General features: G+C 44.0%; 1 protein-coding gene and 1 long non-coding RNA gene across 2 annotated transcripts in view; one reads left to right on the top strand and one right to left on the bottom strand.

Annotated features, from left to right (window-relative positions):
- Positions 1–945, bottom strand: part of APPL2 (adaptor protein, phosphotyrosine interacting with PH domain and leucine zipper 2) — a 32,813-nt gene extending 31,868 nt beyond the window's left edge. Inside the window, exon 1 of the mRNA XM_073000032.2 lies at positions 588–945. Coding sequence (XP_072856133.2) covers positions 588–641 — 54 coding nt within the window. The 5' untranslated portion in view covers positions 642–945. The remainder of the gene's footprint in view (positions 1–587) is intronic.
- An 83-nt stretch (positions 946–1,028) lies between these two features.
- LOC110070605 (uncharacterized) lies at positions 1,029–2,931 on the top strand. Its single transcript, XR_002299066.3, has 2 exons — positions 1,029–1,411; positions 1,911–2,931. It is a non-coding gene; the product is annotated as an uncharacterized LOC110070605 (long non-coding RNA).
- The last annotated feature ends 13,090 nt before the right edge of the window (positions 2,932–16,021 follow it).

Here is a 16,021-nt window from a genome sequence, read left to right as displayed (position 1 = left end):
GAGCAAGAACCCCTTTACTGTATCTGCCTGCAAATCCCTTTTTTAAAAAACAACAACAAACCCATCACTTAGCTCACAGGTCCGTTGCGGCGGTTCCATAAACCACATCCATTTTTTAAAAAATATATGAACACGTTACCCAAGGCGGGCACCTGTTTCCTAAATAATGGCTTATTCCGGTAGTACTGCTATCCTTCCTCCTTATCCAGCGTCCCCGTCCCATCGAGTCCCTCCTACCGATGGTGCAGATATTTTTCCCATTTGCACATCTATTATTATTGTTGTTGTTGTTGTTGTTATTGTTATTATCGTCACCATCACCATCACCATCACCATCACCATCACCATCACCATCACCATCACCATCACCATCATCATTATTATTATTATTATTATTATTATTATTATTATTATTATTATTATTATTATTATTATTATTATTATTATTATTATTATTATTATTATTATTAATCAATTAATCAATTAATTAATTTTTGCTTGGGCTACGCCATCACCGTCTCCGAGACGGGCTGGAAAAGATGTACAGCACACCTAGCCTACCCTTCCCTCCCCCTCTCCCGGGTTACCTGCGGGCTATCCTGCAGAGCCTCTTCCAGGCGCAGTTTGTCGACGACGGGCATTGCTTGGCCGCTGGAGAGGCGATCGTGAATAATTCAGGCCGGATCAATTGCGCCGCGGGAGCCTGAAGGGCAGCGGCCAAGCGTGGCTTCCCGGTGACACGTCCTAGGCGGCGGCGGCGGCGGTGGGGGGGCCGGCTCAGCAGCCGATCGGGCGCCGCGCGTCGTCGGGCCTCCGGCCAAGGCGGAACCGTCGCCGCCCCGTCAGCGCCCAGGAAGGTAAAACCGGTTGTGGCGGCCGCGGCTGCCTGCGGCGTCTCCGGGCCAGTCCGCAAGTAGCCGCTTCGCCCAACGACCCCCGCTCCTCCGGATTCCTGTTCCTGGGAGGAAGTCGGGCAATGAGTGGGTGCGAGCAGCCGGAAGTGTGGCGCTGCGCAAAAGCGAACCTTCCTGCCTTCCCTTAACTCTTCGTTGCGACGCGTGGAAAAGGTTTGCCCGCGGCCGCGATGGTTGACACCGGGCGAAAGAAACGAAGTGGCGGATCCCGACACCCAAAAACACTGCCGGGCAGAAGGATCCTGCTCAAGGCCCCCGATCCTTCTGTCAGCACTGGGCGTCCGGCGCGTGGAAGTGTCACTTTTGGACCGCCGTTCCCAGAATCCCAAGCCAGCGCCTTGGACCTGGTCCCTCGGCTTGGTCCCTACCTCGCAGGGTTGTTTTGGTGATAGAGAGAAAGAGGAGAGCTCAGTACGCGCCACCTTGAGCTCCCTCGACAAAGAAGTAAAATAAGCAAATGTAACAAACAAATGAAGAGTACCTGGAAATGCCCGCTGGTTTGTAATTATGTTATTAAGTGCAGTTAAGTGTTCACGCTTGCCATTTGGGAAAGGCTGATGCACGCCTACAGTATTTGGCGAACAGCAGATAAAAGCCTTGCAGCTGAAACAAACTGATGAACTCAGGTTGTCACCAAAGAAAGGTCTCAGTATGAACTAGTTTTGTTAGACAAATGAAGGGATGGTAGATTGATATTATAGAAATGTAAGCTCAGGGAATGGGTTTTAAAATGGCATTAATGATTTTATAAATACATTTATTTTGGGACATGTCACTTTTCACTTCATGGTAATTTAGCAGGTTTTTCCAAAGTATATGAGATGTTCCATGGTTTAAGTTTGTCACCGCCTAACGAGAAGTCAAAGCCAGGTTTCTAAGCAATCAATTTAATTATAACAAGCCATCATAGAGCGTTTCCCTTCTGAGCGACAAAAAGAAATGGTAAACAGTTATATAAAGGCAATATTTCTAACATCACTCTCTTTGTATCTTCAGCTGTGTGCATCTAGATATCTACAGTGGATTCAATAAGAATCTGAACCGTCAACATCAGAGGCTCGAATCTCGCTATAGCAGCAGTTCTGGAGGATCATATGAAGAGGAAAAAAAAGACATTGTTCTTTGATTCTCTTAATAATGCATGTTTTAATAGTTGATGACACACACAAGTAGTGTTAGCTGAAAAACTTTGCTTGATATTTGCTTGCTGTGGGGCTGGCGTCATGCTGCTTCATTGGGTGAACCAGCCATCAAATGTTCTGGTTTCTCCCTCTTGTCTTCCAGCATGTGTACAGATGGACTAGCACTTATGTGTTTGTAAAATATGCTGCGTTCTAAGCATCTTTTCTCTAGCTGCAGAAATCTAGAACGTAAAACATCATAGTTCTTTCCATGGTGTGAGTTAGCACTTGATTTCAAATCAAGAATCAGGAGAAGTCTGAGAAAAATCCAAAGCAGATGATTTAGAGACTGGGTAGAGGAGCTTCCCCTCCAAAAGGGGAAGCTTTTGGAGCTCCTGAAGTGGTCTTGGGCCAATCCTATGTGGATTTATAGACCTGGTGGCTTGAAATTCTAACTCAGCAGAGTTAAGAATTATTGGAAGATACTGGAAGAATTAAATTCGGGGAAATAGACACTGAAGAAACATAGTGGTCACTGAAAGAAGTGACAGGATCAGTTTTAAAGCATTTCCTGAGGTAAATGTTTCAAGGTACAGTAATTGTAAGGAAATACATATATTCCCAAAAGACTAAAAAATCAAAAATAGAAACCCAAATTTGCAACAAAGGCTAGCTCCCCACAGATGCTGCTAGTAGCAATGGTGGCATTGAGAGGTAGCCAGCCTATCCAGGTGGGTCTGAAGGAGGAGGTGCTAGACGGGTGGTAGTGGGGAGTCATTGCAATGTGACCGTTGACTTGGCAAGTGGCAATGTAACTGAAGAACAGCTTATGTTGAAATCTTTTTTCCCTTAAAAAATGTTACGTTGTAAATAAAGAGAAGATGTTTACTCTTGAACCACTCCGCTTGGTCTTGTATGGTATAATAGCTGGAGTAAAGCCTTGAAAAGAAAGCTTCCTTTGAAATTGGCAAGCCTGGGCAAGAGGAGCTAGTCACACATGGTCATTGTTATTTTAAATAATAATTATAAATAAAAGTCACTTAATTTTTTCCTGAAAATGAAATGAAGCATTGCCTACATTCATAGGCATGGGAAGAACATACAGTGGTGCCTCGCATTACGACGTTAATTCGTTCCAGCGAAATCGCTGTAGAACGAAAACGTAATGCGAAAAGAAAAAAAACCATTGAAATGCATTAAAACCCGTTTAATGCGTTCCAAAGGGCTGTAAACTCACTGTTCAGTGAAGATCCTCCATAGGGTGGCCATTTTCTCTGCCTGTGCAGCGAGGAATCTATCCCAGAAAACAGCGGGGGGGCATTTTGTTTACCCGGTGGCCATTTTGAAACCGCCGATCAGCTGTTGGAAAATCATCGTTTTGCGAAGAATCTGTTCCTGAAGCAGGGAACTGATCATCGCAAAGTGAAATTTCCCCATAGGAAACATCGTTTTGTGATCGCAAAAGCGATCGCAAAAAGTTTATTGTTACGCGGTTTCATCGTTAAACGGGGCAATCGTAAAGTGAGGCACCACTGTATTTAACAAGTTCACAGAAACAGGCTGAAAAGATTGGTCCCTTTCAAGACTAAAACAGCTTTGCTTTAAAGGAAGCAAGTGGACTAAAAGATTTTGCCTTGGATCTTCAGGTAAACATTCACTAAGGAAATTCTTAGACCAAACTGTTCACATAAATTTTTGAAGGGAAAATCAGCTCTAGCTCAAGTGCAATCTTAACTTTAGAGCCTGTCCATCAGGACAAACTAGAGGAGTCAGCTAATTTTATGGGATTTTGTTTTGTTTTTTTGTTTTTAAATCTCCTTCCTAGTCAAACAGGCTAATAAGAACCATGCTTGGAAGGTGATTCTGTGCCTGGCTTTAAAAATAGAGATGCAAAAAGATTAGTAATTGGTATGTAAAAACAAAAATGAAATAGATATTGAAAATAATTTAAAACTATATAAAGAGAAAATATCGAGCAAATATTGAGAAATTTACTTCTATATCTTTGATATTACTATTTTCTGCTTTGTGGCTGGGGATGGTCTTGCTTGATGTTAGCAGAGCTTTAGTGCCTATATCCTGTCATAGTCTCCTGTCCATGTCTCCTACTCATTTTGTCATTATTCAACTGCATCACGATTCAAAAAAAATCCATTGGTTCTTATGTGTAGTAGCTATATGAGTTAATGGCCTCCCAAATCAACATCTCTGCTATGATCTTGCAAACCAAGAGCATCTCCTGTCAGGTTCTCTCTTCCTACTACCTCCCCTTCTGGATCCAGCAATATTGTCCTTTGTAGTAAGAAAGGACAATACAGTGGTGCCCCACATAGCGACGATAATCCGTGCAGCAAAAATCGTCGCTATGCAGATTCGTCGCTATGCGGGAAAAAAGCCCATAGGAATACATTAAAAGCCGTTTAATGCGTTCCTGTCAGCAAAAAACTCACCTTTAAGCGAAAATCCTCCATACGGCCGCCATTTTCGCTGCCCAGTAAGCGAGGAATCCGGGCGAAAACACAGCGGGCAGCCATTTTTTTACCCAGCAGCCATTTTGGAACCGCCGATCAGCTATTGGGAAATCATCGTTATGCGAAAATCAGTAAGTGAAACAGCTTACCGATCATCGCAAAGCGATATTTTCCCATTAAAAACATTACAATGCGATCACAAAAACGATCACAAAAACTTAATCGCTATGCGGATTCGTCGTTAAATGGGGCGCCCGTTAAGCAAGGCACCACTGTATTGCTGCTCAGGCCTTGGAAAATAACAGCTGTGGATTCTTTGGTTGAGTCAACCAATCATGTTAGGTCTTTCTCTTTTCCTGCTGCCCCCACCCCCAATTTTTCCCAGCAATACGGACTTTCCTGTTAGGTTCTCTGTTCACATTATATGTGTGTGGTAGGATAGCCTCAAGTTATTCATTTCTGTTCTAGTGTGAGTTTGGACTTCACTTGATTAAGAACCCACTTCTTTGCCTTTTTTCTGATCTGTGTTACTTATAACAGTGGTCCCCAACCTTTTCCCAACCGTGGACCGGTCCGGGGGGGTGACACACTTCATTGGGGGGATGTTGTGCTTGCAGGGGCATGTTGTGCTCAAGCAAATGCGTGGAGGGAGCTCTCGCAGGGAGCCAGGAGATCTGTGTGAGCAGCCTGGTTCTGCCTAGGCCACAGACAAGAGGTTGGGGACCCCTAAGCTATACGGCTCATCACCAATACCGCATTTCAAATCAGTTAATCACCTTATCTTTTTTCACTGTTTATCTTTTACATAGTATGAATGATTTTGAGCTAGGTTTCAAGTACCAACGTTTGCTAATTCCTTTTTTCTTTTTTTATTTCAAAAGATGGATTGTAGAGCAAAGCTTTGGAAATTGGAAGAAAATTGTATAGTCCGTATTCTGTGACGAAGGAATGGCAACATTAGTTTAACTGAGTGGTTAAAGGATGTATATGTTTCTTTGTTGTATGGGTTGCACTCACACATACACTTTCGTTTCACAAAGACAATAAGTCCAAACAGCCTTTCAACAGAACTTGGCATAGAGGGATTCCAGCCACATCCCAGCTCTTCCTGCTGCTGCCCTTCCCCAGCCGCCATCATAGAGATCATGTGAGTATCTTCAGGGATCATCTAGCACTAGGTAATTGTACATGTGGGAAGTTTCTGTTGGCATTCCTATATAGTTTCTCTCTATTGAAACTTTGATTTTAAAATTTTATTCTTCACAAAAGCCCTCTGTTTTATGAATGTAGGATATGAGGCTTCCGTATCTACAATTCAGAACACCAGGAAATGGCTCATTATTTCTGAACAATATTTTGCCTTTCTTGCCAGCAGAAAAGGATGGCAAATTTTACATCACAAAGGGCAGGGTGAATATTGACAACACCTAGGACAACAGTCAAGATGGTTTACAGGGTTCCCTCTTGTGCTCAGTATCATTCACAAAGAGAACCAAACGGGGACATTAGAGAAGCTGATTTTTTTTAGCAGTTAACCACATCTCACCAACACAAAGCAGTTATCAGGGCTGTTTTTCAACAAGTTCTCTATATTGCTTGGAGCCACAAATAATCCAAATGCCTCAAGGAATTGGCAATGAGAAGGAGAAGATATCTGGTAGACCTTCCCTGCTCTTTCCTATGTAAATTTTGGCATCTTTTTTCCTGCTCTCAATGCAGGGTGGGGAGGATAAAGCACCTCTGAGTACTGTAGACCTAGAAAACTGAGAAAAGTTGTGGGGATGTATATGACAGTGTGCAATTATTAGGTAAGCTGCTGGATCATTCAGTGAGCACTCAGAAACCAGAAATGAAGGGTTAGATTCACCACGAAGCCAATCTGTGTCTCAACACATCCCCATAAGAAAGGGAAAGTAAACCACTTCTTGGTACTTGACGGTATATCTAGAAATCCCTAGATAGGAACACAAAAACTCAGAACTGACACATATAATCATTATTATAAATGTAACAATTATTTTTAATACATTTTAATTGTATTTTTCTACTTTTCTATCCATTGCAACCAGAGTGATTTATTACAATATGTTCCAATCATTTCATCTTGTCTTATACTCTTTAACATAATATTAATCTAACCTATTCTACTTAAATTGGTGCAGATTTCATCCAGGTATACATATGACATACATCCATATTCAGTTATTGTGTCTACTAATGTTTCCATTGACATCATAGGTTCTTCCAAGATTATTACTAAATCAATAGAATAGGCTTGAATTTTGAAATCTTCTCCTTCAACCTTTAAAATTTTGATTTGCTTATCCTCTCTGATTTGTTGGTTCAGGACTTCCAACATGAGAATAAAAAGTAGGGGGGACAGCGGGCATCCTTGCCTTGTGTCTTTTTCAATTTGGATTGTCTCTTTCAGCTCTTCGTTCACTTTGATTCTTGCTTCTTGTCTAGAATATATTGGTTTAATTTCTGCTATAAACTTCTCTCCAGCTTCCATGAATTGTAACTGCGTCAGCAAAAAATTCCAGTTCATATTGTCAAAGGCCTTCTATGCATCAAAAATATTAGTGCCATCTGTTTTTCAGGGTGGGCTTCATAGTATTCCAAGACATTCAATTATAAATGCAATATAATTATTATCATTAGTGAAATAAATTATAGATAGAATACTGCCCAATCTTAAAACCAGTTTTGCAGAGTTGGAGATCTACAAAAAAGGCAACCCAACTGATGAGAGATTTGGAGCCCAAATTCTACAAAGGTGAAAATGATGATTGTTGTGGGTTCATCGGGCTCTTTGGCCGTGTTCGGAAAGTGGTTCTTCCATGAGCCTTGGACAGCCGGCACAGAGACTGGCGAAATGTTAGGAAAAACAACCTTCAGAACACGGCCAAAGAGCCCGAAAAACCCACAACAACCATTTGCAGGGTTTGTTTGTTTTTTAGAATAGAAAAAAAGAAGATTCAAAGTCCTCGATGTTTCTGTGGTTTTTCAGTAAACTTGTTTACATGTTTCTGCCAGGCCTCCTTAATAGAAAGCTGCATCTTTTTCATGAATTTTGTGGGCAGCTTGGTGGTACTAGCATTTTCCCCCTCACAGTTGTCCATCTGATGATGTTCTGCTTTCACCTGTACATGCTTCAGGGGCTGGTGAATGTAAGATGGCTGGGGAGAATTAACCTCAGTTCTTCTCTTTACTGACCACCTTTCAGTTAGGGAGGAAAGATGGAATTTGGCTTCTCCTTGAGGGTGTGGTGTCTGCACTGTATGTGCTTCCGTTGCCTTCATCAGCCCCCATTTCCTTGCATGGTGCCTCTTCATCTTTAGATAGAACTCTAAATCCATGCGCAGTTGCCCATCACGCACAGCCAACCGAGGGTAGAGAAGGAGGGTGCCGTCTTCCAGGCTATGAGGGTGGAGGCAGCTGGGTCGGCAGCTGCCACACAGACAGCATACAGAGCATTCAGACTTCAGCTCCTGACGTTTCTTTTCTGAGCCACGATGTATGCTCGGATGTAGATCCTTCACCAACTGATCCAAGCTCATGGAACTGAGCACAGAATGCTTAAACTTCTGGCAACGCCTAGTTTTGGAAGATTTATTGTAGTTTGGGTGCTGCTTGGCCTGGTCTTGCTTTCCTCTTGCTGGTGCCTGCTGTAACTGCTGGGGTTCACTCAATGGCAAAGAGGACTTCACTTTGGATCTTCGTCTGTCAGAAACATCTCTTTGGGCCTGGCATATAGTCCCCTCATGATCTTGTTTGGCCACTGAATTGAGCAGCTTCCCCTGATCCCCAGAGGGCCATTCAACTGGAATACTTTCCCATTCACTGCTACTGTCGCAGTCTGGCTCCTTTTTCTGTTTCTTCAGAACATTCACTCCTCCAATCTTCAGCAGGCCCCAGTTTTTGGCATGGGTCTGCTTGATTTTTAGTTGGCAGGTCAGATGCATGTGGACCTGCCCATTACGCCCAGTTTCCTGTGGGTAAATATGTAGGAGAGGGTCATGTTCAGAACGAGGATGGGAACAACAGGGGCTGCAGGTCCCACAAGAACTGCAGATGGGATACTCGGCCCTTAACACCCCGTCAACTATTTCCAAACCTCGTATCACACACTGCCGTAGATCCTTGACCACTTGCTTCACACTCAGAGAGGCAAGAATGGAGCATTCCAGCTGATGGCGTGAGAGACCTCTAGGGGGCTCCTGGAACGTTGGTGGTAAGGGTGCTATGACTGTCCCTTGATTGCCGCCGTGCCTTAGCTGCTCCGACTGAAAAGAAGATATCTGCTGTCCAGGGGTGTGGCTGTTTGGCATCCTTTCGTCGCCTAGGGATACCCTCCCATCCCCACTTCTGCCCTTCCGTGAGCCTTGGACAGCACACCCTTTTTTCAGGGAAGTGGCAGAGGGCGGGTGAGTTTGAGCGCAGTGGGATTCCTTCCCTCCAGGCTGGAAAACAGATGGCCTTTGAGGCAGAGGAGTAATTATAGTAGGCCCGTGCTTAGCTTTGCCAGAACTTTCTGTGACAATAGTTTGTTGGGAGAAGGTTTCCACACTGGTCTCCTGGGAGGTCACTGTTGTTGTCAACTGCAATTGGGTTTGGCATTCAAAGATGTCCTTCTCTTTGAAGGAGCTCTTTTCAGGCACCTTCGCTAGCTTGGGATCTTTAGCTCCTCCACAGCTCTTGGCCGAGTCCATTCCATGAGAATGGCTGTCTTGGCCCTCGTCCGGATGAGTACTCGCTATCGCATAACCATCACAAGCGACTGGCAGGTGGTCCCTCAGAGGACATGGGGCATCTGTAGTCCGGCCATTACTTTTCACAGCGTCCTCTGGACAAATCAAAGCAGACCAGGACCTGTCATTGGCCAATTTGTTTTCCTCTGCACTGCTCTTTAGTGTGACTCGGGAGTCACTTGCTGTCATCAAAGAGAGCAGAGGTACAGACTGGAGGAGCTCCTCCCTCAAGGTCTGGGGTTCAGATTCCTGTGAAGTGTTCTCACTATTTCTTTCAACGGACTGGAGGGGCTTGACGTGGAGATGCACCTCAGGCAGTTGTTGGAAAACTTCCTGTCTCAGCTGCTGCGTGAGAGAGATAGCTTTGAATTTTCCCTTGGCTGAGCCAGGTTTTCCTGTGGACCCATCTTGCTTGGAAAATAATCCTTGCTGGCCTGTTCCACGGTCAACCAGCTTGGCCAGGGGGAGGGTGAAGGGTGTGGCCTCTCCCAAGAGTGCCTGTAGGTGCTTTTTGTTGATGTGATGCTCCAAGCGCTGCCTTGTTCTTGCACCAAGATCAAGGCAAGGAACACGTGGCTGATGGTGAGTGCTCTTGATAGGTAGCTTAGGCAAGACTACCCTCTTCTCCTGATAGGACTCTCCTTTTTTAATCATTCTCTCCAAAAGCTTGGTGGTCTTTTTCACAATTCCTAAGCCTTTTGGCAATGGAGAGATCTTGACTTGTGTACCACTGCTTCTTGGAAGAGGTGATCGGGAAAGAATAACATGAGGATCCTGATGGGTCCTTTGTGTCTTGAGACTGTCATGGCAGACTGGCAGGTGGTCCCTTAGTAAAGAAAGGGGTTCTTTAGTCCTGCTACTGCTTCTCAAATCATCCTTTGTAAAACTGAACAGAGCAGGCGAGTAGCTGTTGTCGGATACTGCTTCAGTCCATCTCTTTTCCTCTGCCTTCCCCATTTGAGTGGCTTGGGAAACACTTGCTATCTTGAAAGGAAGTGTTGAAGGAGATCTAGGTTGGAGGATATCCTCCCTCAGAGGAGCTCTGGTGGAAAATAGTTCTTGCTGGCCTGTTCCACGGTCATTCAGCTTGGCCAGGGGGTGGGTGAAGGGCGTGGCCCCTCCCAAGAGTGTCTGTAGGTGCTTTTGGTTGACGTGATACTCCAAGTGCTGCCTTGTTCTTGCACCAAGAACAAGGCAAGGAACACGAGGCTGATGGTGAGTGCTCTCGATAGGTAGCTTAGGCACGACTATCCTCTCCTCTTGGAAGATGTCTCTTTTTGCTTGCTCTTGTCCTTCCTCAGAAGCAACCCCGGGCTCCCAATTCTCCCACCAAGCCTCCTCCACATAGGTGCTGCTAGATGCCATGGTGGCGTTGGTGGTACAGAGGGAAGCATCCTCCAGCAGGCTTGATGCTTCATCATCAGAGGAGGATGTTGATGAGGAACTATCTAGGGAGGAGGTGGAAGCTCCAGAGAAGTTGCAGAGGCTGGAGGCACTTCTACATGCAGAAAGACAAAAAGGGCAGGAGAAGTGTGACTCAGTGCTAGGTAGGAGAGGAAAAGCAAATTCTTCACAAAGAGGAAAAGGCTGAGAACATTTCTCTCAGGGAAAGTGCAATGTGAGGAGTGGGGCAGCCAGGTTGCGTTTGTGACTCACCTAGCAATGTTTGCTACCCCTCAAAGACCCTTTCTACCAAATTAGGGTTGCAAAATAGGAAAAAGAACGCACTCGGGAAACAAAAACCCTATTTTAGCATTAAAATGTGTATATGTGTGTTATGCATCATTAAGTCAGAACTAACTTGTAACGATCCTAACATAGCTTTTCCAGGTCTCCTAAGTCCTAGTTTGTTCCTCCATATCCACTATAGCGCATTGGGTCTCTAAAATAAAATTGCACTTCCTGAAAGTGTGAATTTGTTTGTTTGTTTGTTTGTTTGTTTGTTTGTTTGTTTGTTTGTTTGTTTGTTTGTTTGATTGATTGATTGATTGATTGATTGATTGATTGATTGATTGATTGATTTTTACCCTACCCCTCTAGACCATGTCTATTCGGGGCGGCTTACAAAATAAAACAGAACAGTATAAAAATATATAAAATCATAAAATTACAATTTCAGTTTAAAACAATTAATTTAAAGAGAGGATTACCAAGATGGAATAGCAAAGAAAGGAAAAAAGGAGAATCTGAACTAACACAAAGTGGAAGTTTTCATGAGAAACTTCATTTTTTGGAAAACTGTGAGGGCATTGTCTACACTTCTTCATTATTCAGAGTAATATCTGCCATGGGGTGAATCTATGAGCTTTTTCTGAACACTTAGAATCTACATTTCAGCAAATTATGTGTAGACCTCAGGTAGATGTCGCTACCTTAAACTTGGCAAGCCAAGTGGCCGGTCTTGAAACAAAGGCATAGAAGGAAGGAGCAGCAAGTAGAACTGTGGCTAATTTGGAGAGTAAGGTGTATTTTTCTGCTCCCCAACTGAATTGTGGAGTAATTGAGTGGTATAGGGGTTAGGGAGTGTCAGCCTCACTCATTCTTTCTGCGAATATATTTATTTATTTATTACACTTATAGCCCGCCCATCTAGTCATATAGACTCTGGACGGGTAACAACATGACATATAACAATTTAAAATGACAATATATTACTTTAAAAAAAATTATGATCCAAGATGGCAGAAAAAAAAAAAAACCAAAATTCAAACAGTGGATGGAGGGAAGGGTTGCTTGAATAACCAGGTTTTCAATTGGCATTTGAAGATGACTAGGGAAGGGGCCATGCGAATCTCAGGAGGGAGATTGTTCCAGAGATGAGGAGCCACCACCAAGAAGGCCCAGTTTCTTGTTTTTTCCTTCCGGGCCTCCCTCAGTGTTAGGCTCCTCAGTCGTGGAAATAATGAGGGTGTGGTCCCATGGGGCCAGACTGTCCACTCACCATTTCACTGCTGATGCAAGCTCAACAAAGCCTTCCTATCACGCCATTGTCTGCAATAAATTAGCTACTCCTGGCAGGTTGCAGAGTGGCTAATCCATGGTGGACAATGGCGCGATAGGAAGGCTTCCGTCCAGCTCGCATCAGCAGCGAAATGGTGAGTGGACAGTCTGGCCCTATGGGACCGGACCCTCATTGATTCCACCTGTGGAGGGATATTCGCATACGAATATGAACACCCCCATCTCTAATAGCCCCTTCTGCCCTTGACCCTACTTTTCCCCCAGGCCCTGCCCACCATTAGTTTCCTCACCATTGCCCCTGTTATGCCATCCACCCCATCAATCATAAATGAGTGGTAAACTGGATGGCAGCTCTGCTTTCTACAGCTTTTGTGCATCTGAGATGCAGGTGAAATGAAACCAAAACCTGATGGTGATCTACATAAAAATGTGCATAATTTCCATGCACAGATTCAAAATTGGGAATTAGGTTTATATTTTAAAAGCACCTGCAATTCATCTCACTCGAGGTGGGAAGATTGTGTTGAACTGAACTCTTCCAGGAGATGCTAAACTATGGACAGCATCTTCAAAGTTCCTGCTTTCCTTCCATTGCTCCTTAGTGTTCTTAATCTAAATCAGTGATGGACTGGATAACCTTTCAAATAGAAGGCTACCATAATGTTTTCTAAGTGATTTGCAACAGATCAGAAAGTGTTCTGACTTCCAATTGTTTACAAATGGCAAGGGCCCAAAGTTTTCCTCTTGACTTGGTGGGTCAGAGGCGAGTCCTTGCGGATTTTGTTGGCTATTGATTGGATGGGTGAGTGGGTTCAGAAGGGTCTACTACTTGCTTCTCTATGTCCAAGGCTTTGCATTCTTTTAGAAAGACTGCCAAATATGTTTCAGTTAAAAGACTATAGGCTCTCTGAGCTGCATGGTAAATGTCAAGAACCAAGTACCACTTACTTTCTTTTGGGTGAAGAGACTGCTTGCTCTGCTTGCTCATCAGTCCAGATTGCCTTAATTTTCAAAACCTGTCACAAAGGAAGGAAGGAAATCATTGGGTAGGTGATAAGGGGGAGAAGGTGAGATTCACAGCTAAACAAATACCTAACCTGGTACTTTATTCCACCAGGCTCCACCGCTTAATAAGCTAAGAGCCATCCAAGGTTCCCTCTAAGTTGTGAGCCTGTGTGCGCATGCACAACTCTGTCCCCCTCCGTCCAGGGTTCTTCCTCCTCTGTGCACCCACAGTGATTTTTTCCAGCCCCTTTGTTTCTAGTTGCAACAGAACCCTACATATGGGGCTGAAGTCGCATGTGCAAGGGGCAGAGCCCCACCCAGTGGGGCTGAAAATTAGAGTGAATGTTGGCTTCATCTCTTTGTTCTCAGACTCCACCTCCTGCATTTCAGGTGCTGACCCATGGTAGACCTGACAGCCCCACTCTGAGATGACAAGTCAGTGCCTTTTTTAGACTGCATCTCCTGGAATTCCACAGCTAGTATTGCTGCTGTGATGCTGGTTGAGGAATTCTGGAAGATGTAATTTAAAAACCCCTGCTTCTTACCTGTGGCCTTACTAGAGGGACTCTTTAGAAGTTCCAGTCCTGTATTCAGTTCTCACTGGAAACCAACTGGAGAAATCCGAGAGCCAAACAATGTTGGAATCTCTGACTCCAAAGGGGGGAGGGCTTGTCTTTAGCCAGTAGTGGGTTATTTTTTGCTTTTGTTGTTTGTTTGTTTTTTGTTGATTTGTAGTGATTTCTAGTGTTGAAGTCTTTTTATTTTGTCAGTTTTGTAGTGTTTTATTTTAAATAAAATCTTGCAAAAAAAGGTTCCAGTCTTGACATTCATGCTCTGCCCCTAATTTGCATTTCAAACCAACTTCCTTGGCTCCTGCTACTATACCAAGGTGGGCAGTACATAAATGGCCTCTGTCCCCCTCCTGCTCATTTCTGCCCACTGGTCTCTCTGCTGCTGTTAACCTTTGATAGTGGAGTGATTGGGAAGGAGATGGAAGGGAAAGAGGGAATTTTCGAAGAAAAAAGAAGAAGCAAAATAATGCTCCTAAGGCCATCCTTTAGTAGAACTTGAAGGACTTCCCAGTCTGGGAGTGCTGCTCTCAGAAATCACCACTTAGTTAAAATCCAGAAAAGTGACTTTTCCAAGTTCTGGAGGCTTTGAAGCCTTGAGTTGGCTGATGAGTCTGAGGAAATCTCTTGGTATTTCTCAGCATGGAATCAAATTGAATGAACCAAAGAAAAGAGCACCAAACAGCTCTGGTGACTGGAGGTATACTGGGATTTGTAGTGGAAAGAAAAGAAACTTGTTCAAGGTCTGTCCTTTCAAACATCCATTCCATCTCAGCACATCTTGTTTTATCAGGAAAAAAACCCCATAAGAATTAAACTCACTAATTAATGAATTTGTCTTCTGCTGCCAAATGTGGCCCAAGTGTGCTGGCAAGTAGGTATTGTACAGGCCATATTGGGTTCCTGGGAAGGAGGTCTGTGACAAACCCAGACCTACTGGGATCTGCCACACGTTAACTAAGCTGCCACCAACCATTCCCTATAAGAAGTCACACAGACCAGGGATGGATTTTCAACAAATAAAAGAATAAGGTTTATTTGAAACAACACACAGGGAAAATAAAATGATCAGGTGAATAAGATATAGTAACGTGGCTTAGTCTCATTCATACATACACACCGTTTGGTTCACACAGAACACTTAACTTGAAGCACAGACCCTGAACCTATCAGTTCTGGCTAACCATACAGACACCTGAACCTATCAGGTTGGTACTGACTGACACACAGTAGTACCCTGTCTGACACACAGACTCCCACACCAGCTTCTTCTTCCCAGCTGCTGCTTCTTCTTCTCTTCTCTCCACACACGCTCCACATATATATACAGTACAGCCCCTCCTCCTGATGTCCCGCCTTCCACTCCCCATAGGATGGAACTTTCCCTCCAAACCCATGACAGACAGGTAACATCAGTGCTGTATGTAACACCTCCCCTTTTATAAGTTGTTTTGTAGGGGGAAAGCTAAGGTGCTTTTCACCAAAGAAACAACCTGGATAAAACACACAAAAACAGTTATACATACAATATCATACTTACTTATACTTACATTCTAAGTTAACCATATCAATTAGGCATTTAACATTAACATTTACCATATACATTACATCAAGTTACCTTTATTCATACAAACCAAGTTCAAAAAACAGGTACATTTAACTTTTTGTCATCAAAATATATACATAGTCCATGTTTCTTTCGCCGTCTTCATTCTTCAGGTCTTCTTGACAAGGCGTCAGCAACACAGTTCACTGACCCTCTGACCACCTTCACTTCAAAGTCATAGTCCTGCAGGTTTAAAGCCCACCTCATAAGTTTGCTATTGTGGGTTTTCATTGTCTTTAACCATTGCAGTGGTGAATGGTCAGTGCACAGAACAAAATGTCTTCCCCAGATGTAAGGCTTGGCCTTCTGGATCGCGTAGACTATTGCCAGACACTCCTTCTCCACGGTTGCCAAATGTCTCTCACCTTTCTGGAGTTTCCTACTCAGGTAGGACACTGGATGCTGGTCACCATTCTCATCCTCCTGGCAAAGAACTGCTCCTACCCCGCTGTTAGACGCATCGGTGTAGATGATGAACTCCCGGTCGAAGTCTGGAGCACGCAGCACTGGATAGTTGATGAGCGCCTGCTTCAACCTCTGGAACGCCGCCTCACAGTCGCTGGTCCACGGGATGCGGTCATCAGCCTTCTTCCTCGTCAGATCGGTCAGTGGAGCCGCAATCT

Source organism: Pogona vitticeps, chromosome 5 (assembly GCF_051106095.1).
Source record: "Pogona vitticeps strain Pit_001003342236 chromosome 5, PviZW2.1, whole genome shotgun sequence".
NCBI classification, from domain to species: domain Eukaryota; kingdom Metazoa; phylum Chordata; class Lepidosauria; order Squamata; family Agamidae; genus Pogona; species Pogona vitticeps.
The sequence above is the reverse complement of the archived record's forward strand: the minus strand, read 5'-3'. Positions and strand labels throughout refer to the sequence as shown.